At 35.1% G+C, this 27,932-nt stretch overlaps 1 protein-coding gene across 7 annotated transcripts in view; it reads left to right on the top strand.

Moving 5' to 3' along the window:
• The window catches only part of GULP1 (GULP PTB domain containing engulfment adaptor 1), a 248,835-nt gene that overhangs the window by 143,945 nt on the left and 76,958 nt on the right, over positions 1 to 27,932 (top strand). For all 7 annotated transcript variants that reach the window (XM_073881435.1, XM_073881423.1, XM_073881411.1 and 4 more), the window contains 2 exons: positions 12,330 to 12,401; positions 18,419 to 18,480. In XM_073881435.1, the coding sequence (XP_073737536.1) occupies positions 12,374 to 12,401; positions 18,419 to 18,480 (90 nt within the window). In that variant the 5' untranslated portion in view covers positions 12,330 to 12,373. The remainder of the gene's footprint in view (positions 1 to 12,329; positions 12,402 to 18,418; positions 18,481 to 27,932) is intronic.

Genomic DNA, 27,932 nt, shown 5'->3' with positions numbered 1-27,932 from the left:
TTTTCCATAGTGACCTTTTCTGAAATGAAATTGTTAGTAATAAAATTGATTTTTATTTTTGTATATTTTTCAAAAAATTCTTCCTTTGGTCTAAGTTGAAATAATATTCTTATATTATTTCTTATATTTTCTTATATTTTATAGCCTTTGTTTCTTACTCATAAAGGGATTAATTAATTTGGATACCAAAGCCAAATGTAAAATGGGGTAGATTTGTATTTTTCCATCTTATTGCATATTTTCTATCTAGTGTGCTTTGTTTTTAATTTTTTTCATTTCCTACTGTCAGATAAGTTTTTTTTTGACTGATATAAAGTGTATATATTGTAGTTAATGGTAGTTGCCCTTAAGACACGTTTCCATTCTTACGTTCCCACATTAATTTCTTAAATTTCAACATCTGTAACTTCTCACAATAAGTCAGTACTAAACTACATTTCATGTCTTTGTTTTTTTTCTCTTGTGATCCATTATGTGGCAAATGTTTATTTAGATTTTCAGTTCTGGATTGTTATGGCTGTGTGTGTGTGTGTGTGTGTGTGTGTGTGTGTGTGTCTTTCTTTATACTGATAATATCCATGTATCTTTCTATGCATCTATTTTTTTTTCCGTTTTTAATCCTGTATTAGCTATTATTGTTTTTATGATAAAATACCTTAGTAAAGTTTATGGTACTGCTCTAGTGGCTTCTATCTTTTACAAAAGAAGCTGGATTTGTTTCTCTTATTTTAATGCTACCTAGATTATCTTCAGTATTTTTTTTTTCCTTTTCAGTATAAAAAAGTAAAAGTACTTTACTTTTTCAGTGGTAAAAATTCTGAGGCATTGTATGTCAACATGAGGCTTGAACTTACAGACCCAAGATAAAGAGTCGCATGCTTTACCAGCCAAGTGGCCCAAGCTTTGTGTGTCTTTATTACTCCCTCACATTGTACTATAGTTACTTCATACAACATTCATGGTTCAAAGTTCTTTTTTTTGAGAATATCTTGAGAATATTGCTTGCTTGTTTTTTTACATACTGTGTTACTATTGTGAATTTTATTGTTATTTTGGTTCTTGTTGCTATTTAGGCCATCTTTTTCTGCCTCGAAGTGTTGTATATTTTCATTTTGCATTTAGTGCTTTTAATTTTAACATGCTTGCATCTGAAACTTTCAGTTTGACATTTTTCATAATTTATTTTAATTCTGTGAAAATTCTCTTCATATATTTTTTTTAAACTCTGCCCTGCTCTCTCTTTTAATTTTTTCTCTCTTTATGGTATTCCCATAGATTTTGGCACTTTTATTTCTATCCTTTATCCTCTTGGTATTTCTTTGATATATCTTTTTTCTATAGCCACCTAGGAGAGTCTCCCCATTTGATCTTCAAACTCAGTAATTCATCTATGAGTTACACCATTCTGTAACTTAGTCCCATTTATTGTGGCTTTTTACAGTTTTAGCCATTATATTGTTGTGCCATTACCTATTGATCTATCATAGCCGCTAACTTCAAAACATGAATGGGTAAGCCCCAGCGCACTGTGGAGGCTAACTGCTCCATCCCAGGAAATCCCAAGGGGTCTGGACAAATCAAAAACATAGCTCCTGGCTGGGTTTGCCAACACTGTTGCTGAACAAACTTGGATAAACTCATCATAAGAGAAGCCAATAACTCAAGAAATGAGGGTTTGAAAAAGAGAAAGGGAGAAATTTATTTCAGAAGGCAGTAGCCAGGGGAGGTGGCTGGCTCAAGACTTAACAACCGACCTCTCCGCCTGGAAGATGGACACCTAGTGTTTTACAGAGAGGCTCATACAAGAGGCGTAATACAAGAGAGCATGCAAGGAGCAAGTGATCATGGGTGGGGTTGGTATGTGTTCCGCCCATGATCATAGGCAGGTAAGGGGATGCGTGGGGTGTCATGGTCTAGGCATTCCATTGCTATGGGGCCTTTTCTGGTTTCTCGGTTAGAATGTTCCGTTCTTGGTAAAACACCTTTGTCAATGCCTCAAGAAAGTGCAAGGAGAAATAAGCACAGTGGGTTTTAGAGTATGAGTTAAGTGGTCTTGTCGATTTCTGGTTTTAACTGTTGGGATCTATAGTCGAGTAAGAAGGCTTGAGGACAATACTAATATTTTCCTTTTGGTTCACCTGTTAATGATTTCTTATTTTTTTCTCATTTACATATATTCCTTTGTCCTTAGCTAAATACTATCTTCATTCCCTTCTGTTCTTCAAATTTTGCTACTTTGAAAAGCTTAACCTAAAGAATATTGCCTATTCTTTATTGGAGTAAATGTTTTCTTCATTTTTGGCATTGGAACAGTTACTGTGTTTACTTGACTTTAGTGGTACTTTTGTCTGAAAATATGCATGGCTTTATCAAATTGTTCATTAACTTATAGTTTCAACACATATATTGTTTCAATAGATCTTTTCTGTCCAACAAAAGAAATATTTCTGTCAGAAAATGATCATGGCCTTTATCATAATTGTGTGCAATATGTGTAACAAGAGTAGTTTTGTTAATCAATTACTGAACAACTTTAGAAAGTTTCCTAATTCTGAAGATATCTTCAAATTAAGATATCTTAATTGTTATACTATTGAACAGATTTTGGGAGCTAAGATATATGTTTCTATTACAATAAGATGCATATTGTTTTAGAAAACTTAATTTGTTAATTTGCTTTGTAATTCAGCAGTTATTTACTATGGATAGGAACTAGATGCTAGGTATGCAAGGATAACAATTTTTAAAACCCAGATTCACTTTTCTAGGACATTCTTGTAATTCATTTTATGCTGAAATGGAAGCATTCATTAGTGCAAGAGAATGAAAGGTCTAGCTCCATTTGAGTAGATATATTGAAAGGAAAAATTTTCAAATTAGTTCAATTAGTTCAGTGAACTAGGTTGGGGTTAGTTGCCAGAAATCTTTCTAATCTGATCAAATGGAGCATCAGATAAAAAGCAAATCTGGATTTATGTAAGGAGACCTTATTTGAAAGATCACTGTAATAAGAGGAGGGAGGGAGATTGTAATAGGGAGAATTTGCCAACCATACGTGTGTAGGCATCTCAAAGGCTAGGCAGAAAAGGACTTTTCTTTTATGGGGAAGAGTAAGCAAGGCTAAAGAGAATGGGTTGTGGGAAGGCAGGATGAGTGAGAGGCGTGTGATTGGGGGCAGAAGACCAGAGAATGGTTTTCCCTGGGGTCAGCCAATTTTTAGGAAAGATTATGAAAGAAGGGTTGAGTCTGTTAAACTCGGGGTAGGTCAAAATTAAGGATCCTGGAGGAAAGAGAGCTAAGTTTAGCTAAAGATCTGGTCTAGTCAAGTAGCAGGTGTTTTGTCCAGATTGGTCAGTGGCACAAATAGTTCAGCTAATCATTTATGAAGCCAAGAATGGGAATTTGGAGGGTCTTTGGCCCTTTCTTGAGTAAACATGGGGAGTGCCCTGAATCTTATCTAAATCATATGGGGAAGGGTGGTTCCTTGCAGTGAGCCATTTCCAAAACACAGAGGGGTGGGGCAATTTCCTTTACCTTTGTTATTTTCTAGGATCACAGGGCTAGGGTAAAGTTCAACATTGTCAGGATGGTGATAAAGATAAAGAGGCTTCTGAGGATAAGTGTTTTGGCAGCTATATGTGAAAAGACTGGTAGAAACCCACAGGAAGGACAGAGAATTTAAGAATATCGTAGTCCCACTAAAGTTAAAAATAGGGTATGTATGATTCGAGTGACGGAGGCAGAATGTTATTTTTAGCTGTGGCCAAGCAGTACTGTGTGTGGGTAGTGGTACTATGCAGCACTGGCGCTAACAGTAAGGAAAGCTGATTTTCCAGTGTAAATATCTGGAAGCTCTGTTTTCAAGGATTAGATTTCCTGTCCCTCAGTTCTCCCCCAATGAAACCACTAACATCGTGAGATGCTCTAGATACCAAGTGCAAAGATAGGAGATTTCTTTTGAGGGCTGCTTTAAAAAACAGGTAAAAGAAATATTCTCTCTCTGACTTCCTAAAACTCCCTTAAAACAAAACTCTGTAAAATGATGCAAATGGTTAAGTCTATGCACATTTATAATTACTGTTTGTTAGAATTTAATGTAAAGATAAAAATTGTGCTTACTGTAAAAATACCGATCTAAAAACAGCTGACATTAAAGCAAAAGACTTAAATGAAAAAAATCCTTTCGGGTTTTTTAAAAAAAATTCTACTGGGGTAAATGTAAAGATCGAATTGGCTTTATTCAACAATTCATGAATTAGGCAGCATCTCATCTAGCAAACAGAAGGGAGCGCTGAGGAGCTGTACAGAATAGAAGGATTTTATAGACAGCAGTGGGGCAGGACAAGGAGGTTATTAGCAAAAGAAAAAATTGTTTCTGGCAAGGTCACCTTCCCTGAGGGGGGGAAGGGCAGGGGTCTTATCATGCAGATTACCTCACTAATGCTGATCAGGAAATTCCAGACTGATTGGTTTAAAATTCCACTCCTGGGACAGGCTGAAATTGCAATTAGTTTAGGTATTAAGTCTTGGTGGGGCTTAGCAAAAGTGACTCCTTTTGGGGCCTGTTTCCTTTCAACAAAGTGAAATATTGTAATAAAAGGCAGAAAATCTGGAAACTGAAATAAAAAATTTTGAACTGTTGCTCTGTTTGTAGAGATCAACTGAATCTTAAAACAGTATATATTTTACAAATTCAAGTCTTAAACTCCATAAAGTCTTCAATCTTAGACTCTGATAGCATTAATTGAGCAGTCAAGCTGTTTTATTCTAGTCTTTCAACGGAATTTGGATAGTTTTGCCAAAGATAATGTTACCTCAGTAATTGGATCCCACAAGTTCCCTCTCACAGTTAGGATATGGATATCAAAGTATTTGGTGAAATGACCAGAACGGCAGGTCTAAAAGGACAGAGTTCTTATGTGTACAATCAAAATAAAAAGGAAAGAGAGTATATTGTTGTGATAAAAAAAATGGAGAAAAAATTGAGTAGGACTTCCACAATTTACTTTAAAATCTAGTATTCAAAGGGGAACTAAACCCAGGACACTTTTTGTCTACATATAGGAGAGTCATATGGATTGTAAATAATGTTTGTTTCAATATGCAGAGTTTTATTTGTCTTAAATATTTCTCCTAGTCTAATTTATTTGCTGTGTGATTATCTCATTTTAGAGTGAGGTAGCTGAGCTCCCATTAAGGACAGAAGATAATGAAGAAAACCCAGTGAGAGAAATAGTTAATTGATAATTGAAGGAAGTTTTAATGAAAATTCTCAGTATCTAATTATTGAACCAGACTGCTAGAAGCCTGCCAGAGTACAGCTCAGAATTGTACAGGCACTTATGTTGGGATACTCATCATGCCCATGTGAAAGAGGGTGCTTTGGCAATTTGGGAATTCCAATACATCTCCTTCCTTGGAGCTTTCTTTCTTTTGGTCCTAAGAGCACCCAGGGATACCCTAATTCCAGAGGTGCTGAGTGGTGGTGTTGCCTCCAAATACAAAAGGGTATCTCTGCAGTACCCAGTCCCTGTATGGAATTTTGTGGTATCGCAACATTGCCATAATTATTGCCCAGATACTTATTGCACAATACTTGAAGGGTTTATAGCTGTGGAAATGACTTTTGAATATACCTCATCCAGATTCTCTTAAAGCAGAAAGTATTATTATCAGAATAAAGTGGTTAAAATTTGGTAGCTTTCATTGTCAGGAAGGATGGGCTTTGTATGTCCGTTTTTCTTTTTGATTCATTGTAGCCTTTATTTTGACTTCACTTTCGGCATTAGAGGAAATTCAAATTTTATTTTATTCCCCAGACCTGTGTTCTGGATCTTGTGTATTAAGGTTTTCTTGCATATAAGCCATTCTAAAGAGCTGGCCACATTACCAGGTGCCTTAAGCATTCCCCTGCTCCCAATCAAGGATGTTGCAGGAGAGCCTAGATGAGAGCCTCAGTGAGGGCCAGTGGATGCTCTCTGAGGCTATTAGCAGTGTGGCAAGGAGCCCTATGCCCACAATCAACATGTACTGCACATGTGCCCTTCTGCCCAAAACCTTCTTCCATGTCTCACCTTTGACTTTGCTCATTTGGGAGATGACTATTCACCTCCACTCTGAAACTTTCACCCTGAATGAGACAGTCGAGACAGTCATTTGTGCTTCATCCTCTAATTCTCAGTGGCATCCATCTCTTTAATAGGGCTTGTTCCTATCTGCAGAGCCCATAGCCATTCTCGCCCATCTCTCAAAGATAAGTTCTTTGAAAGCAAGGACCATGCCATACTTATTTTCCCTTCTCCACTTCTATAATGCTTGTCACATAAAGTGTGGTTTCAAAATATATCTATTGAAAGAGCAAAGAATTTTTAATGAGTGTTATGAGATATGGGTCAATATTGTAAAATAAGGAAAAAATAATGATAAGTATTTATATCCCAAGTCAGGGAATTTCAGAAAACACTAGTGTTGCTGTTTCTTAGCAAATTATAAACATATATCTTCTTTAACACATCATGTGGCTTCTTTCCCTAGTAATGTGAAATTTCTCCTTTTGGCTATTGGTTAGTTTTCTTGGCTATACTTAAGGTAATATTTATTGATCTACAAAGGCAAAGCCTTTGAAAATTACAGTCATAAAATACAATAAAGAAGAATATTGTAAGATGTCTTAAAATTTGGAGATTTAAGCAGAGAACCTTTACAATAGATACTAATTAGATCAAGAAGAGTAAAAAATGAGCTGAATTCTCTGAGTAGAATTTTGCAAGCTACACGAGCTATTGCAAGCAATGAAGTTCCAGTAGTGAGCCACAATAGAGTACTTAGCAAAATGGAGAAGTTAAGGCAAGATCTAAAATTGCTTGACATTCTCTCATGATTACCTTCCTGATTTACGTATTCAAAAAAAGTGCACAAAATGTTTGAGAGTAAAAAATACATTTACAGGAGAGGCAACTATGGGTTTTTGTTTGTTTTTTAACTTTACCTAGTTTCCCTTCCTAGAACTAAACCTAATGATTAGACTTCTTTATTTTAGATCATTTCTGATCTCATGGTGAACAACAGGATTTTAGTGATTTATGAGTTATGTTAATGTGAACTGTGTTCTAACCAGTTTTCAGGTTCTTTAAAATTTTAACCTTGAAAGAATTCCAGGAAAATTTGATTTTAAATATACTCATCAGGGTAAAATGAAATTCAAAACTAACTGTTTTATAGGTTTTAATATTATACCATATATATTTTCTTTAGTCATAAGAATATTATTTATTTATTTCGTTATTTATTTATTTATTAAATAAGTGCTTGAGCAGCAGGTTGCAAAGCAGGAAACTACCATTCATTAAAAAGCCACTCTAAACTTCTTCTGAGCTAGTTTATAAATATCAGTGGATTTACTTTGGTAAATCAGTTTTCAAACCTGGATATGCTGGATTTATTTAAAGAAATGATTGTTGGCTCCAACTTTCTTTTTTTTTTAATAGGCCTACAAAAGTTTAAAGATATAGAGTAAATTAATACCAAGTGACCTCACAGTGTTTTATCAATGTGGTTACTGATTTTGAAATAAAATTTGAGATTAAAACAGTTCATCTAATGACATCTACATTTCTGGATTAGTTTTGATTGATTTTTCCCCATTATAGTTTGTATTTTTTTACTTCTTTGCATGCCTAATTTTTTTTTTAATTGGATGCCAAACACTGTATTTCACCACTGTTGGATGTTGAGTATTTTTGTATTCCTTAAAATATTTTTGAACATAGCTTTAGGATATAGTGAAGTTACTTGGAAATGGGTTAATTCTTTTGGGTCTTGTCTTTAAAATTACTTAAGTGGGGCCAAAGCAGCATTTATTCTAGCTTTAATTTTTCCCCATTTACATGGTTAGGCACTTCTTAGTAATCTAACTGATGTGCTGTGAATTGTGAGCTTTCTCCCCTTGCTGTTGGTTCTAGTGTGAGCTATGGGCACTGCCCTCTCTGAACTTTGTGGGTGACCCTTTACTCAGTCTCAGGAAGTAGTCATTACTGAGTTAACTTTAAGGCTTTTTGCAGGTATCTTTAGTTCTTTCTGTGGAGCTCTCCCCTCTCCAGTGCTCTGGTCTGTAACCACTAGTCACCTTCATTTCATCACATTCTCAAGGCTATCTCCTCAACTGCGGAAGGTTGCTGGGGTCTGACTGGCTCCACCTCCCTGCACCCTCCCATACATTTTGTCTCATTTCTTTAGGTGTTTCAGATGGTAAGATAACTATAACCAGTTACTCCATCTTGGTTAGAAGTGGAGGCGTCTAAATAGGTCTGTATAGCTTTATTTAATATGGCAGCATACATTTCTGAGGAAGGTTTCGCTTAGTCAGTGAATATACCATTCAGGAAATTCGTGTAAGTGCTCCTATCATACCATATAGCACTATTAATCCCAAAGAATTTTATGTATATATCAAAAAAGGATTATAATAAGTATAGCACAAACAGACACACACAGGGACACACCCTTTGGTATTCAGTCCCAGAAAGTGAAGTTAAATGAGGATTCTCACACATAACTGATGGCCATTTAGTACCAGCCTTTGTTTTTGTTTTGTTTTTTTTAAATGAACAACTCTTTTATGTTTAATTTAAAAAAATAGAAAATCTAAATAGTAATACTTTAGACCTCGTATGATTTTTAGTCTGGGATGCTATTTTATGGAAAAGTTAGTAAAAGATATTTATGTCAGTTATTCTCTCTATATATTATTTTTAGCTAGAATTGAGGAATAATTTTTTACTGATAAGGAAATAATGCATCCATGTATAAGTGCCATTGAAACAATGTTTATCCAACATTTATCCAAAAAGAAACATTTATATAATACTGTAAATTGAAATAAAGTAAGTTTGTATAGAACTGACATTTCTTAAACTTAACATACAGTAAGTTGATAACTATATATCTTACTACCTCAGCTATAAAGTACATTAAAACATATGTTATTAAGACATTAAACCTGTAAACAGTATATTGAATGCCAACTTAGCTTTATACACTATATTCTACACATGGGCATGTGAGCAAAGCCACTCTCTGCTTATTTTCTAGGAGAAATTAAGATCTGTTTTGCAAAGAAGAGTGTTATAGGATAAAATAAACACGCTAAAAACTAGTGTTTGGAAAGTGAAATTAATAGTTTTTATTTATATGATAAGAACAGCTTATCCGATATCCACTGACATTTATATCTATATGTTTTGTGAGCAGGTGAAATCCTCCTGGTGTTTTAGAGTCATAGAATTGTAGTGTCATTTCATATTCTCTCTGTTTGGCCTCCTGAACTTTATAAAATTATGTTAAGGTGTGTTTTTTTTTTTCTGTCTATATGCCTCCAAAGAGTTTGTATTATATTCTTAACTTAAAATACACACAATTTCGTGAAATTTAAAATTATGTGGTATCAAATTCTGTCTTTATATTTCACAATCTACTATTGTTGAAAATGTCTACCTGAGACATACTGAAGTTCATCTGCTGATTAATAGGCTGCATGGTAATTTTGTTTATTTTTCCAGAGAAATTGGACCTTACATTTGGATATATTATGTTTCTTTTCTGCTAGTTTTTTTTAATCCTCACTTATTCCTCCAGGATATGATCAATCAATAACCATGTCTGTTAGGTTCTAGATGAAAAGTAACTTTTGAGAAGAGACAATATATTTTGTCCAAAATGTATTCCCTTGCATTCCTTGCAGGGTGGCTGGCACGAGTGATTAAAAAATGATTTCCGAATGAATGAATACATTGTTTGTAGTAAATACAGTAATCTCAATCATTACTTCTATTATTATATCTTTTATATTATAGAAAAAAACATATTATATCATTAGTATAAATGACATAATCTTTTTGGTGTTTTAATTTTTAAAATACATTCTCTACCTATCTTGTATTAATGGTATATCATGAGAAGGTGACTAAAGTATGAAATAAAATAAAAAGAGTGATATTATTGTGTCATTATCTAAATCTATAAAACAGTACCTAGTAATAGTATTTTATAATTCTTTTTTTTTTAAAGATTTTATTTATTTATTTGAGAGAGAGAGAGACAGACAGCATGCGTTTTAATTCTTAACTGTTTTAATTCTTCATTGGGAGCAGAAATGCCAGAACAGCAATACCAGTAATTTCACTGTAAAAATGACCTTATTATAAAGATTAATTTCTCTACTGTGTTTTATTGCTATATAGATTTATGATGAATGCTATGGACTAAATGTTGGTATACCCCCAAAATTCACATGTTGAAACCGAGCCCCCAAAGTGGTATTTGGAGTTGGGGGTCTTTAGAAGGTAATTAGGTTTAGATGAGGTCATCAGGGGTAGGCCCCCGTGATGGGATTAGTGTCTTTTTTTTTTTAAGATTTTTTTTTTTTCTTTAATTCATTTGAGAGAGAGAATGAGAGAGAACATGAGAGGGGGGAGGGTCTGAGGGAGAAGCAGACTCCCTGATGAGCAGGGAGCCCAACGCGGGACTCGATCCTGGGACTTCCAGGATCATGACCTGAGCTGAAGGCAGTCGCTTAACCAACTGAGCCACCCAGGCACCCGGGATTAGGGTCTTTATGAAAAGAGGAAAAGTAAGAGCATCGTCCCTTTCTGCAATGTGATGACACAGCCAGAAGGTGTGTTCTACAAACCACGAAGAGGGCCCTCACTAGAACCTCACCTTGCTGGCACCCTGATCTCAAGCCTGCAGCCTGCAACATTGCAAGTTAAAAATTTCTGTAGTTTAAGTCATGCAGTTACGATATTTTGTTATGGCAGTCCAAGCCGACTAAGACAGAAGTGCGGTGCTGCTGTAACAAATACCCAAAAATGTGGAAGCGGCTTTGGAACTGGGTGATGGGTAGAAGCTGGAAGGGTTTTGAGGTACATGCTAGAAGAAGCTGAGATTGCTGTGAAGGTCCTGCCCAAGGCAGTTCTGGTGAGGATTCAGAAAGAGGAGAGCTAGAAAGCCTCCATCTTCTTAGGGAATACTATATAAATAATCATGAACAGAATGTTGGTAGACATATGGATGGTGAAGACCATTCCGATGAATTCCCAGATAGAAACATAGATAGAACATGTTATTGAACATTGGAGGAAAGGTGGTTCTTGTTAGAAAGTGGGCAGAGAACTTGGCTGAATTGTATTTGTGTTCTAGTATTTTATGGAGGGTAGAAATTGCAGTTGATGAAATTGGATGTTTAGCTGAGAAAATTTCTAAGCAAAGTGTTGAAAGAGTGTCTTGGTTCCTTCTAACTGATGATAGTAAAATGTGAGAAGAAAAAAAAGAATTGAAAAAGGAATTGTTTAAAAAAAAAGAGATACGAGCATCTGGGTGGCTCAGTTGGTTAAGTATGGGCCTTCGACTCACGTCATGATCCCAGGGTCCTGGGATCGAGCCCCGCATCAGGCTCCCTGCTCACTGGAGGGCCTGCTTCTCCCTCTCCTGCCCCCCGCCACAAAAATAAATAAATAAATAAATAAATAAATAAATAAATAAATAAATAAATAAAAAACTAAAAAAGAGATCGTACTTAAAGATGTGGAAAATTCTCAGCCTATTCATACAGCAGAGAATACTAAGAGCGTGGCCAAACAACCCTTTGCCAGTTTCAACTGAGGGAGATAGAGATGGAATGAAATGAAGGAAGGCTTTTGGACTTCTTAGACCCTATAGGACTGGAACATAGTTATTTTGCTGTGAGCATGCATTATTCTTCAAGATTAAGGATAAATGATCCTAAAGGCAAATGCAGAGATCATCAGCTCTGCCTTCTTGGTTTCAAAATATGATAGGGTGCCATCGTCTCAGTTTGAAGAGATCAGGCTGCAGTTGCCAAGAGCATCCTGGGGCATAGGGCCGCCTGGCAGAGCCTGGTTGGAGAGGGACATGATTGCCACTGTCATAATCAAAACTTCTGTTTATTCATTACTGTTAATCATAACCCCAAACTGTACCACATCTCTTACCTATAAGCTAAGAGAAAAGTATTAATCTTCTTTCTCCTTAAGTTTGCAGATCAATACAATTAATGATAGATGTATAATAGGAAAAAGGCAAGAAGATTAATGAACCTTGCAGGAAATTTATTTGAGATACTGTTCTTACCTGTTGTGCCATTTGTAATATTGAGTACTCCAGTTTATTCTTACCCAGTGTCTTTTGGAGCATTTCATAATATTCTTTATAAATATTTAAAACCAGTTTTAAAAGACTTTGTGATTAAAATGCATTTGCATAAAAGATTGGTCAATATGTATTTAGGCTTTAATATTTTGTTATTTTTCTAGGATATAAAGTGTGATTGAACTGAACGTCTGTTTGGCTGATCATCATGAACCGTGCTTTTAGCAGGAAGAAAGGTAAGTTTATAGGACCTGGGGGTCAATTCAGTGTCACTCTGAAAATCAGGCAGAGATATTAAGCACTCAGTTTTTCCTGTTAACAAATCACATGGTTCAGGAATGAAATTAGAATAGAGCAACACAAATATGCACACATTGCTAATTAACCTTTTTTGGTTATCACCCTAATGAGAGTGGAGTTGTTTAATACATTTAGTTCAGAATACATTTATAAGAGTATGTTTCCTGGCAATTTTATTCTGTGCTGTGAAACTGCCAAAAAATAAAGTGATCTGAAACTAGTGCTACTGGATTGTGTAGCCATATAGTACTAAACTCCTGGGCTTATGTAAGTTTACCGTGATTTAAATTCATGTTTGTATATGTGTGCACATGCTTCACTTTTTATTGAATAATATGTGAGGATTGATGATAGGTAAATTTATAGCAATGAGGCCAAAATAACTTTGTGATTAATTTTGAGGTAAAGTAAATATAAATGTAATATGTAATAATTATCAGCATAGGAATGAAAGAAACAGCTAGTTAAATGTTTTTTTTTTAAGGGGCAGTAAAGCATGGCATTTGACAAATATTTCATGATATAGGAAAGATTGAAAAATTTTGATAGTTTTATGTAGTTCAGTGAAGTTAAAATAATGTATCCTTGTCTTTCTGTAAGAAGTTTAGTGATGGACACAGGGCTCTGTCCTGTTTAATATGTTGTCAGTGAAGTGGGAGAGAATAATTAAACAAATGCTACTCAACTTCGTAAGTGATTGATAATAAGAAGAGATAAACTGATGTGGTAGAATTAACAGATATTTGCGGGAGAAATGACCAGTTAGGTCATATTCCACACTGTAAACTCAGTAAGATACTGTAAATTGATGAACATGGGTCCAGAAAATCTAACACTTTCATTCCTATTTATATACTGTTATTATTTGGAAGGTGCACCTTAAGTGCTGTGTGGGTAAAACATAGCTGGAGAATTAAGTCAACAGTGTAGTTATCGAAGGTTCTAGTTAATTTTCTAACATATGAATAATGAACAGTCCAGAACCACAAAATAGATTGTTCTGTTCTATTCCATGAAGTACAGCATGGTGTGTTCTCGCTTTAAAGGATTGATTGACACATTGTAACATGCCCAGATGAGAGAGGCTGGGGAGACTTCAGGACTTTCAACCTGGAACAGGAATGGTGGCAGAGAACCTGAGAACCCTTGGTGTGGTCATGGGACTAAGTTTAATAAAGGTCAAATAGGTATAAATTACAAGGTCGTTGATGTAATGCAGGAAGAAATTCCCACAAAGTTGTGCAAACATATAATGGAATTATTGGAAGCACAAACGTTTATTGTTATGAAAGTGAGAAGCCCTCAAACATTTGGCTGTGGTACAGAGGATTAATGTATTCAGGAGGGAGTTAGGTAATGTGAACTTTCAGGCACTTTTCAACCCCGGGAAACTAGGAATTTATTATCTTACTTATTTTTCTGTATAAGGGGAAGGCAAAAATCACATTTATTGTCGTCTGTAGCTTGGTTCTGATTTAAAACACATACTGAAAGTAACATAATGTTTCTTTTAAATTTCTTTTACTAGTGGAAAAAGAATCTAGAAATAATTCTATGAGACATAGAAGTATTTTAATGAAGTAATAAAAATCTTTCATCACAACTCATCACTTTAATCATATTTTATTTTTATTTTTTTAAAGATTGTATTTATTTATTTATTTGAGAGGGAGAGTGGAGGAGCAGAGGAAGAGGGACAAGCAGACTCCGCGCTGAGCACTGAGCCCAACAGGGGGCTCAGTCTGGTGACCTTGAGATCATGACCTTAGCCGAAATCAAGAGTCAGTTGCTTAACTGACTGTGCCCCCCAGGTGCTCGGTTATCTTATTTTTAAAAAACACTTCTAGACTCTTTTTTTATTTGCTTACAACTCTCTTTTCCCATGGTTTTAAAGTTGAAACTCCCAATTTCTAATTTCTCTTTAGCTGAAGACGATGTTGGAATTTTTCATGGAGAAATCCCAAGTAACCAGCAATTGTATATTTGTTTCGTTTGATGACAGTGGGAATACGGCCATGGGGAAAATTGGAGTGATTTAGAGAATCAGGAAACAGAAGCATTTGTTCTTTTCCTGCTTTGCCTCATTCTCTTTAAAAAATTTCTTGTGGGGCGCCTGGGTGGCTCAGTCGGTTAAGTGTCTGCCTTGGGCTCAGGTCATGGTCCCAGGGTCCTGAGATTGAGCCCCGCATCGGGCTCCCTGCTCAGCGGGAAAGCCTGCTTCTCCCTCTCCCACTCCCCCTGCTTGTGTTCCCTCTCTCGCTGTGTCTCTCTCTGTCAAATGAATAAATAAAATCTTAAAAAAAAAATTCCTGTGATTTCCTTTTTTCCTCAAGTCTAATGATTAATTATCCTCAATATTAGAATATTAGATTATTGATCAATATTTTACTCTAATTTCAAGTTAGAACTTGATACTGGAAGTTCTACCTACCAATTGATTCTGATTCTCATTTAGTATGTTAAAGGAAGAACACTTAGAGCCTCTGCTGCTAGTTCAACCAATACCACTATTTCGTTGAATTTTAATTTGAGCTAGAAAAATGGAATTTTATGCGAGAAGTCATATATTTTGACAATTGGGAGCTGTAATTGTACCACTAGAGAATATATAATTTAGTCATGTTTCCGATAACTAGTATCAGCATACATTGTATATTCTACTCTAAACAAAGCAAGATGGTCTTTAATCAGTAAAAGCTTTTCTTTCATAAGTGTCCAATTTACTTGGTTATCACATGCAATCTTACTAAATCGTCCTGAACCTCAGAAGCTTAAGGCAAAGAGATTGTTATCTTAAACTCAAACATATATATATATATACTTTTCTTTTTATCAACTCTTCCAGTTAGTATTTTGTCTGGTATTCTTCGCTTGAATTAGCTATTGACTTCACTGATTTTCTTTGCAAATGCTCTAATGCTACAGCTTCTAAAAAAGACTGAATGTATTAGAATTGCATTATTTGGACTATTTTGAAGAGATCTGTAAAAATTAGTCTTGACTTCATAATCATCAAATAAATTTTAATGAATGTATTTGTTCTATAGCTCCTTTTCTTTTTTTGGATTACTTTTTACTTTTACATTTTAATTTTTTAATATAAATTCAATTAATTAACATAGTATATTATTAGTTTCAGAGGTAGAGCTCAGTGATTCATCAGTCTTATATAATACCCACTGTATAGCTCCTTTTCTTACGTTAGCCTTCTCTTTGAATTTTTAAAATCCTATATGCTATTCATTATGTCAAAACTGAGTAATTTAGTAAAACATAAAGTTTTCAATGTAAGTAAATGTGATTAAATAATCCAACTAATTGCACTTTATTTTAACCTACCAGTTGACATACTGATGAGTAGATATAATCTCAGTGCATAGGACTTAAAATTCAATATTTAAATATTATTTCCCTTTTTATAATCCGTTCATATGCATCTGTTCACCCAGCAACGTTTAGTTTTAAATTTGATATACTCAAAGAAGATGCTTTCAATATGCTAAACTCTGGTGATACAGAATAAATGAAGTTACTGCATCATTCTTTTTTTTTTAAGATTTTATTTATTTATTTGACAGAGAAAGAGAGAGAGAAACAGCTAGAGAGAGAACACAAGCAGGGGCAGTGGGAGAGGGAGAAGCAGGCTTCCCATGGGGCAGGGAGCCCGATGCAGGGCTCGATCCCAGGACTTTGGGATCATGACCTGAGCCGAAGGCAGATGCTTAACAACTGAGCCACCCAGGCGCCCCTACTACATCGTTCTTGATGAGCTCTTAATCTAAATGCATTTTGAACACTAAGATTTATTGACCCAGCAGCCATAGTGGTTTGACACTTGCCAAATATTTTGAAATGTTGGCATTTCCCTTTACATGACTGTTTACTCTTGAGTCAGTGATTACAGTGTAATTTCAAGGAAGGGGACATATTCCTGAATGTCTGTGTTGCTGCTTCTGTACCATTTCCGTATATCTGATTGCTTTTGTGGGCATAGGTAGTGACCAGAGACCATTGTCTATGCTCACTCTTCAAGGGCAGGCACATCTATAGGAGTTAATATAGAGAGTTTTATTTGGTCAATTTTTTTCTTTTGCCAGAGTGTAAATTAGGATGACGGTAAGGATGCATTTTAGGGATCTTTCAGGTTTTATAAGTATGCTGCCTGTACTAGAGGTATGTAATGAACACCCGCTAAACCATCATCCCTTGATAATGTGAATGTAGATTTTTTGTCATTGTAGCAATTGCAGTTTATCTACTGGTCATTTACTATTGTGATTATTTTAATCTGTCTTCAGTACCAGCTGGACATAACTCTCCTCTTTCTAGGTCACTGCAATACAAAACTATAACAGAGGTAGTATCATCAGTTTTCCCATAATAGTGGCTTATAGGAGAAAGCAGTTATCCCTCTTCCTCAGGGTTGGAATGAACCATTATATTCAGAGTTAGACTTTATGTCCTTCTGAGCAGTGTTGTATATCTTGGAAAAGGAGACATGAGAAAAATTGAGTTAAGGGGTTAAAAAAAGAAATTGGATTTTTTTTTTTTTTTTTAAGGTTTCCTAAAGGCAGATCTTTGTTTTTGTTGTTTTGATGTTTTTATTGTTCTGGTGTATTGTGATTTATTTCTTTTAATATACAAGGGCAAGACTGTATCCTAAATCTAAGTACAAATTATTCTTGAATTAATCATATCACTATTCAGTAGCAGTCACAAAGAGAAAACTGTAATTAAAATAAAAATCCTTACAGGAAATAAAAATTTCACATATTATCGGCAGTATGTCAATATTGCTTTTTGAAGCTTAGAATGTATTGCTTCTCAGAATCCATCACCCAAGTACAACCATCACATATCCACTTTAGTAGTCAGAAAGAGCTCTAAAATTCACCATGAGCTTGTTGGGATTTTTACCAGTCCTTCATGTTTTGTCTTAGAAATTCTTATGAATATTGCATTGTACCCCATAAACATGTTTAATATAACTATAGTGCGTTATTTTCCAAATGGTATAAAATAACTGACATTCCAGAAATATAGGCCTTTTTCTTTTTCTTCACATTCCCCCAGTTTGAGAACATATTATTGCTATCAAACTAATTTCTGTTAACGCCATTTTCAAATGTTCCAAATTGAATGTTGAAAACACTTTGTTAGTAATCTTTTTCCTTTGAGTATGTACTTATTTACTACTTTCCATGGTAAAATATGTCTTTGATTCTATTCTGTTCATAGTATTTATTCTAAATTTTTAAATTCCATGAGGAATAAAATACAAAACTCTGCTAAAGGAGACAATAGTTTTTGAAGATTAAAATTTTAGTTTCCAAAAAATGGTCACATTTGATTTGTTTAATGTTTTTTGTTTTTTCCCCACTTACACAGTCCACAAAATGCTTTGGAAGATGTGTAGAATATATAAATAAAATTCAAACTTGAATGAAAAATATTTTTTCTATTTCTAGCAATAATATACAATTCAAATTATTTTCAGTATCTTCTATCCTTTTAGTCACATTTATTTTTAATATTCTCTTACACTAATCTAAGAAATATTTTAAAGATTTAAGATTTATTGATTAGGGAATTGGAAAAAAAAAACCTGTAAATCATGAGAGTATAAATGGAAAGAAGAAAGATGTCACATAATCACATAATTGATATAATTGTCTTCCACTGAGTTATTTTTTTATATTCTTTAGAAACTTAGTATCACTTTATTATTTGAATACTTTTTAAAGGAAAAGCTAGGGACTTTTATATCAAAGAAAGAATCTTATAAGCACCTTCCAGCAACACCGTTCTCCTGTGTGACTAGTTATTGTTTCTCAATTTAGCAAAAGAATCCATTTAGAAATGCTCCCACCCATATCAGACTCCTTATGCTAATGAATGAATGACCCCCTCAGAACGTGTAATTGAATTTAACCTTGTGTATTCTTCATTGCAGACAAAACATGGATGCATACGCCTGAAGCTTTATCAAAACATTACATTCCCTATAATGCAAAGGTAAAGTGGTTTATATGATATTTATTTAATTTATTTTGTTACAGTATTATTATTAAATTCATGGTTGATCTAAGAAGGATTGCTTATGCATTGGCATTTCTTAGTAGATGATTCCAAAAAAAAAGTTTGCATAAGTAATTTTGTAATATATAGTATGGGAAGTGATTTTTTTTCTCCAAAGAAGTAATTCTTTTGTCCCCTGTCACTCCAATTTTATCTAATTATAAAGAGTATTCTTTATAATTTCTGTCTGTCATGCATGTATTTTCTTCAAATAATTTAGCTATCTTTAAAATTATTTGCAATATCATGGCCTGTAGGAAATAAAACAACCAACAAATTGGCTTCCTTTAAAAGCATTTTAATGTTGCATTGCATAGACGAATGTAAAAACTAACCTGATCATGAGAGAAATGAGCTACAATTTAATGAATGCAATTTTCATTCAAAAAAAGAGACAAAACTTAAACTGTTAAGAAAACATAGAAAAAGCACATTTTTGAATTTCATCTTCAGTTTTCTTCATTTTAATAAATAGAAGCAATCTGTACTCCATATCTTCAAAGCAAAGGTCCTTAAAGAAAGGTGTTACTGTATAATTAGGGAACACAAAACCTGAAATAGATTTCAGAGAAATCTGAATCTAAACTTAGAATACACAGAAGAGAAAGTTGTGTTAGGGAACATGCAAGTGGGTCAGATTTAAGTAACTGACCTTTGGACACAGCATGGGGAAAACAGAAAATGATAAAATTATTTTCATAAAGAGAACTTAAGGATTTATGAATTAGCAAACTCTATACTGGGATATAATGAGATGAGTTGTAAGGAATGATTTCAGGAAAAATTTAAAAAAACACATATTGAACAGAAAATCAATGCTGTTTAATAGAGAACGTCTTAAGTGCTGGTCTGAGTCTGAATCAGTAGGAAGAAGCATTTATTAAGACCATCTAGAGATTCATCCAGAGCTGTTGCTCAGCAGTGAGATTTGTAGAGTATGGCAACTCCATTTTTTCTTGCTGACTTTGTAGCAAAGAAATACTCTAAAATATTTTCGGTGTAAAGCTAATATGGTTGAGATCACTGCAATGCTTAGGACTTTCCCTCTAGTGTTAACATGAGGTTTGATTGCCATGATTTAGCATGAAAAGGTTAGTTAGCTAAATGAGAAAAATTGAGTTAATATTATCTCTCTCTTCCACAGATATTCTTCATATTAGCTATTGAGAAACTATATGAAAACGATTTAGAAAAAATTAATCTTGAAAACCACTATTATTTTAAAGGGCATGCTCAGTTTTTGATAATACTATCGATCATACTAGAATCATATCTTTTAAGTGAAACCACCACATATTTATTTTTATATATGATTGAAATGTCTCATTTTGAAAAACTAGTTTATAAAGGATTGAAAGATTCTGATTAAAGTATCCTTTTTTTTTGTTAAAGATTTTATTTATTTGACAGAGGAGACACAGTGAGAGAGGGAACACAAGCAGGGGGAGTGGGAGAGGGAGAAGCAGGCTCCCTGCTGAGCAGGGAGCCCGACGCAGGGCCCAATCCCATCGTGACCTGAGCCGAAGGCAGACGCCTAACAACTGAGCCACCCAGGCACCCCTGATTAGAACTGTCCTTAACTTAAGCTCTGTGGATTGATGTGAACAGTGGAGATCTGCTTGTCTACACGGACAAGTTGCCTGTGCTATTTTACAGGTGCATAATAGCTATAAGACATTCTACATGAAGTAGAGGGCACAAAAACATCTTCACAGACTGGGGTCAGTAAATTATGGAAGAGCAGGTTGATTTTGTCCATTCTAATATGGCCTCCTGAGCTATAATATATGTCAGGTGTACCAAGTAGTGTTGCAACTATTTGAAGAACATTATTTTTTTCTGAATTCCCCTTTTTTGTGGAACATTTCAAACTCATCATTAGTAGTTAGTTTTGAAAATTTTCTATATCTCTTCAGAGTACGTGCTACTTGAAAACCAAATCAATGTCCATAGGATGTACCTTAGCACAACAACAACAAAAAATACAGACTCTTGGGGTGCCTGACCTGCTCAGACCATAGAGCATGTGACTCTTGATCCTCAGGGTCTTGAGTTCAAGCCCCATGTTGGATGTAAAATCTACTTTTAAAAATCCACAATAAAATAGCAATAAGAAAAAGAAAAAGAAACAAAAAAGAAGGAAAAATAAATACAAAAGGTTAATAAATATATGAAAAAGATCCTCCACTTATAATCAAATAAGTACTTAAAAAATACAGGCTCTGTACATTTGATGAATTAATGCATAATAACATTTCCAAAGTAATTACAAAATAGTTACATTTCAGTAGGCCCTAATACATGCCAGATACATGATCTCATTTATTATTTTCCATGACTCAGTATGGTGATTATTAATTTTTACATAAGAGAAAACTTTATACTTTACGTAAGAGATAACTAAGGCTGAAAGATTAAGTAACCTGCCTATTGTCACAAAGCTTGTAAGACAGAGCCAGAGTAAAAAACTGAAGTCGATGTGACTTCAGAGATTTGCTGTTTTTATGTATATAATAACACTTGATTAATCAGTCATCCACTACATTGCTGATATGTATAAGGTGCTGTTACTGAAACTTCACTGAATATTGGTGCAGTTTCAGAGCTATATGACACATGTCTTATATTCTCATGGATCTTATCGTCATAAGGAAACATCATACAAAAATAAGCAACATAAAAGTTAGATCCTGTTCTGTGTCATTCAAATGTCATTTAACAGAAAGCTATAGAGATTCAGAGAATGGTGTGACTCTTGTTTTATGAAAGTGGGAGGGAGGTAGGATTTCCAAGGATCAAAACAAGGGAGGAGTGACCATTTCACGCAGAGATATCTGAAGGACGATGAGTAGAGTCCGTAAGGTCTAAGGTACAAACTGAATATGGCAAGAGTTGGGCTGGGGCATCAAGTACTTAACGATGGTAAAGTATTTTATCAGTCAAGGTTGCATCTGAGAAACAGAACTACTAGGATGTGTATACACACATACACTTATCTCAAGGAATGGGTTACACAATTTTGGCACTGGCTAGGCAAGTCTGAAAAGCATATGGCAGGCCATCAGGAAGGGCATGCTGAAAGTTCTTGGGCAGGAGATGACCACACGTAAAATTTCTTCTTTAGGGACATAGCAGTTCTATTCTCAAGGCCTTTAAATTGATTCTATCAAACCCACTCATGTTATCCAGCTTGTTCTTTATTTACATGAAGTCAGCTGATTATAGATGTTAATCATATCTATAAAATAACTTCATGGCAACACTTAGATTACTATTTGACTGAGTAACTGGATAGTATAAGCTGACCAAGTTGACACATAGCACTGACCATCACAAGTACGAATGCCGGGCAAGGCTAAAAAGTTAAGTTGGGAAGGCTTTGCGTGGCAGGAGAAGGAGTCTGAGTAGTGAACTAAGTAAGTAGGATTTTAGGAAGATAAATCTTAAGTGATCTGAAAGTTGATTTGGATCAAGAGTGATAGGATGACGTTCAGCTTCTTAGGAAGTTAACTTTAATGGTCCAGGTGTGTGGTCTTATGTGTATACAGGGTAATAGATAAACATATAGTGGAAAATAAAGATGTGCTAAATATTGCAAGGAAAATTGATACAACAGAGGAATAATTTGTATGTGGGGGAAAAGAAAAATACCTATTTTCATCCTGGCTAAAAGAGGGAATGATCATACCATTAAAAGATTTCCACCACTTCATTCACTTTTGGGATCTGCTGGTTACAAAATAACCTGATAAATTAACCAGAGCTGTTCAAGAACTGTAATTCTTCCTGGGGAAACATGTAATAACGTTTACATCTAGATGTTTTCAGTTTTAAAGTAATAGTTATCTGCTTTCATGTTACAATTTCTTTTTTTTTAAAAAAAGATTTTATTTATTCATTTGAGACACAGATATGGAGAGAGAGAGAGAGAGAGAGAGCATGAAGAGGGGGAGAGGCAGAGGGAAAGGGAGAAGCAGGCTCCCCGCTGAACCAGGAACCTGATGTGGGGCTCAATCTCAGGACCCCGGGATCATGACCTGAGCCGAAGGCAGACGCTTAACCATCTGAGCCACCCAGGCGCCCCTCATGTTATAATTTCTTTAATTTTTTTAAGAACATATTTTAGTTCCACATTCTTTCATTTTTATATAAAATTCTATTTCAGAAATTCACATTTAATATTTAGAATATGCTTATTTCAGACCATATGTGGATATAAAATATTAGTTGCTTTCAAAAGTATTATTCTGTATAAGGTTCATTAGTTTTGGGGTTTTCTGTTTGTTTGTTTAATGAGCAGTGACAGCTTTAATACCAGTTCATTGGGAATTCTGCATGTTATCCTGTGTACTCTGTAGTGATGTTTTCAAATTGCAGGCTATGCTCCATGAAAAAAATGGGGTCATGAAATTAATGCAGTGGGTCACAGGAGGCATGTATTTAAAGATGAAATAGAACAGAAAAGAAAAAGAAACGACATTTTTAGAATGCATATGGTAAACATCAATTTGTTCATAAAATTGTGGTTCATAGTCATTGAATATGAAAGCCACTGCCTTTAAATGGTAACCTGCCTTTAAAGTGTATGAAAGACTTCACCAGATTTAACCAATTTAAATCATAATAATAGGGGGAGCTGCTTAAAAGAGCCATTAAATTTTTAATAGAAGAGATGATCCACATGTAAGTTTAACCACATGCCCTCATTGAATATAGCATCTTAAAATCATTTCTGAAATATGCACGTAAGCATGGTAGGAATGATAGAGAAATAAAGTATAATGTAAAAATATAGGTTCACTTGTGCACTTGTTCGTTCACACATGTGCTTATCCATTTGAATGGAGTTCCTAATATATGCAAGGTCCTGATCTAGAAAAATGGGAATTGATTAGTAAACCAAATAGATAAAATCCTGCCCTCCTGGGCTTTCCATATAATAAACAATAATGTAACTTTTTCAGAAACACCTGCTAAGAAAATTGTATTTTTACTTGTGAATACATTGGTTATTATATTGATTTGTATTATTTATATGTTAACCGCTATATCGTATTAATATTAGTTACGTATTATATGGTATATATGTATATTAGTATATATAATGTTAACACAATATTTATTAATACAGTATTCCAGGCTGTACTAATTGCAATGCAGAGAAGGCAGGATATCGGGGATTGGGAGAAATGGGAAGGAGGGTGCTGCTCTGTTATACACAGTGGTCAGGGAAGATCTCTGAGGAGGGCAGAAGCCTAAAGAGAATGAGGGAGGGAGACATGTGACTACATGAGAGGAGAGTAGTCCAGATGTGGCTAGCGTGCACTTGTCTAGTCAAAAACTAGTGGTCAGGGCCAGGCGGCTGGAATGCTGTGGAACACAGTGGAATGCAGGGAAGTTCCAGAGACACGGGTCCAGTAGAGCAGATGGGACAGCTGGTGTCTTGTAGTTCTTATAGGGCCTCATAGACCACTATAAAATTTGAAAACCCTTCAATTCAGAGAGTTTTGAGAGAAAGAATGACAAGATGTGAGACAGGTTTCTTACAGGGTTAAATTAGCTGTAAGGAGACAAGGGAGGCCTTCCCTCAGGAGTGCAGTGCAGGAACCCGGGGAAAGTGATGGTGGCTTGAGGCTGAGGAGGCGCCGAAGGAGAAAGGTCAGGGGCCTCTCGGCAGATTTTGAAGATAATGCTGATAGGGCCTATGGATGGATTGTGTATTAGCTTTCCATTTCTGCTATAATTAGAACATTAAGCAGAAATTTTAAAAAATTTGTTTTTGATCACCCTTAAGGAGGAACATGGAATTTTCCATTCCTTCCAACCTTTGATGAGCCTGCTGAACCGTCTTTTCTATAAAGGTGAAATACTAGAAAACTTTTACTTTAATGAACTTATTCTGTTGGTGTTAATGGTCATTTTTCAAATGAAAAATTATGATGTTTCATACAAAAGCGCTTATTGATAAATGTTTTATTCTAAAATGTATCATTATCCCAAAAAAGGTTGGTGTACTTATGAAATACCGAGCTTTTCTAAGATACAGAAGAAGAATACGGTTCTAAAGAGATTACCATACGTACAACTTGGCACTCTTCTGCAGTAAAGAGAGTCAGCATTCCTTGATTATCAGTTTACCATGTTGCAAGTTTTAAAAGTGGGGGAATCGAAAACAAATGGGAACATGGACCTTGACCTTAAAAACTTACGACTTCCCCTGGGGAGAAGGAAAAGGCACCAGAAACAAAGAATTTGGGGAGAAAATTAAATAGATTATGAGCAAAAAGATAAAATATGAATGTCAAGGAGAAGTTTAAAAAGCAAGTGATGTTACATTTCAAGGATTTCTAGAGGTACCAGAGTTTCATGTGTGAAACATGCAGTTTGCCAGGAGGTATGTTTGATGAGAGAGAAGGCTTGACTGAGTTGTGACCCTCGGTATCTTCCTGAGTGAGTGAGTCCTGTGGTTTCCTGCCAGGCTTTCTCAACCTCACAACATAATTGTCCTCAACATTTATAGCCTATAAGCTCTTATTTGGCTTCCAAAAACAAAAAACAACAAAGAACAACAACAAAACCCCCATGAAAAACAGATATAATCTGAAATATGACAGTAAGTGGTTAGCACTTGAGGATTGTTATTTTTTTTAAGATTTATTTATTTATTTCACAGAGAGACACAGCGAGAGAGGGAACACAAGCAGTGGGGGAGCGGGAGAGGGAGAAGCAGGCTTCCCGCCGAGCAGGAAGCCCGATGTGGGGCTCCATTCCAGGACTCTGGGATCATGACCTGAGCCGAAGGCAGACGCTTAACAACTGAGCCACCCAGGCGCCCCGCACTTGAGGATTCTACCCTATGTATTTGAAATCCACATCTTAGCCACTTAGATTTGGAACTTCTGGCAAACCTGCTCAATAGTCATTGATACGGAGAAATCAGAACCCAGGTGTACCCCACAATAACAAGGCTGTATCCCAACTCCACTGATGTTACCAGAATTTTATCAGAATAGCTTCATAGTTGCTGCATCCTATTTCGGGGATTGGAGCAGCCCCTTCCCAGTCAAACTGTCTGGGTTCAAAGTTCAGCTCTCTCAGTTAATACCTGAATTATGTGACTTTTCTATTCTTGAGTTTTCTCATTTGTAAAATGAGATTAGTAATTGTACCTACTTCATTGTACTGCTAGGAGCCTTAAATGAGTTAATATATTAAAAACCTCTTCACTCAATGTCTTGTATATCAAAAGCTTATCATTAATATGATAGCCAGTGTTCTGTCAACTCTGGAGTCTCACTAGTTATTATTATCTCTTGAGAATAATGTGGCATTTGCATTATTCTCTGAAAAACAGAACAGAGTTCTTAGAGTACATGTCAGGTGTTGTATCCTTTCCATTTACATCAGAAACCATGAGAACCAGCTTGAGAATTTCAATGGGGGAAGGAATGGGTTTTCCTGCAAGTATGACAGGAGACCCAACAGTGCCAACTTTGTAGGTTTATATACAAGAGAAGGTTTTGATTGTTAAAGATAAATACCATTGTAATCGTACTTTCCTGTTACCTTGAGTTTTCAATAGCTGCATTCCAGAGCAGGATGTTAATCCAAAGATCATCTTGGTCTTAGAGTCAAATATAGAAAGATGAGAAAGTCCATGCAAAACCTCATAAAACTGTTACTGAGTTTTACAAGTAAAAAGTTAATGAAGAGAGAAAATGGCAGCATTATGTGGCGTAATGAGTCATGGTAAAGGAAGGTTTTAATGTAACTAAATCATTTTACTAATGATTTCTCAAATTATTTTTGGTGAATATATGATAAATTACCCTTCAGTGAAATGTTAATATTGGTTTGTGACTTAACAGAAGAAAATTTGGGTCCCAGAAATACATATCTACCACATTGTCCAAACAAAAGGAAATTAACAAAGAAAACATTCAAATGGAACCCAGTAGAAATCACTGAAACTTGGGCAAAAGATACATCCTTATAATTGATGAGATGTATTGCCGACACGTCCAAAATGGTTTAGGATTCCAAATTCCTAAGATTCTTTAGAGCAGCTTTAGAGTAGCAGCAAACATAAGTATTTGCCAGTTTTGCTGGTTGTAGATACCAGGGGAATGTAAACAAAACAAAAACGAAAGCAAAAACCATAGAGCTTAACTGCATTCCATGTGATTCATTTGTTCAAAAACGAATTTTAGTTAATCTCAAAGCATAGGGACCATTTCAAAAAAAAAAAATTTTTGTAGAGTCTTTTAAAAAAGATTTCTTAGACATTAGAACTGGTTTTTAATAATGCTAATATGTGGAGAATATATTCATTCCAAACGTTTTAAAGTTGTAGTGAAAGCATAAAAATTGAACATTAACTATCATTTTTCCAATTAAAAAAGTGATATATGCTATGTGATATATAGGTAATAATTCTGCATCTGTACTCTTTGGAGATGCTCCTTTATGTACCACCGCAACATGACACATGCTTTAAGAGGAAATTAGAAAGCTATAGTATGTTATTTTTCCATTGCTTTCTTTTTGCGGCGGGGGGGTGGGGGGTGGTATGTATGTATGTATGTATGTATGTATGTATGTATGTATGTATTTATTTATTTATTTATTTATTTTTGATGTAGTGTTCCATGATTCATTGTTTGCATATAACACCCAGGGCTCCATGCAGTACGTGCCCTCTTTAATACCCATCACCCGGCTAACCCATCCCCCCACCCCCCCTCCTCTCTAGAACCCTCAGTTTGTTTCTCAGAGTCCACAGTCTCTCATGGTTCTGAGTCCATAGTCTTTCATGGTTCGTCTCCCCCTCCAATTTCCTTCCCTTCATTTTTCCCTTCCTACTATCTCCTTTTTTTTGTTTTTTTTTGGAACATATAACGTATTATTTGTTTCAGAGGTATAGGTCTGTGATTCAACAGTCTTACACAATTCACAGCGCTCACCATAGCACGTACCGTCCCCAATGTCTTATCACCCAGCCACCCCATCCCTCCCACCCCCCACCACTCCAGCAACCCTCAGTTTGTTTCCTGAGATTAAGAATTCCTCATATCAGTGAGATCATATGATACATGTCTTTCTCTGATTGACTTACTTCGCTTAGCATAATTATCCATTGCTTTCTTTAGAATGGGAAGCTATAAATCTTTCATGCTAAATAATTTGGAAACAAAGAATATAGTAATAATGGGAAATTTGTTGAATTATGACTTTATAGTTGGTATGTGCTTATGAAATACAAGAATAAATAGAAAAAGAGAAATGGCAGTAAGCACCTAACATCACCTAATTTCTCAATTCTGGAGATGAACTTATAAAACTAATTTCTGAAAAGCATATGGTTGTTTTAAAAGATGCTTGTGTTTTTT

This window comes from Callorhinus ursinus, unplaced genomic scaffold (genome assembly GCF_003265705.2).
Source record: "Callorhinus ursinus isolate GAN/ISIS: 27379988/994484 unplaced genomic scaffold, GSC_fseal_2.0 scaffold2, whole genome shotgun sequence".
NCBI classification, from domain to species: Eukaryota; Metazoa; Chordata; class Mammalia; order Carnivora; family Otariidae; genus Callorhinus; species Callorhinus ursinus.
Note: the sequence above shows the minus strand (reverse complement) of the source record. Positions and strands in the feature narration are given on the sequence as shown.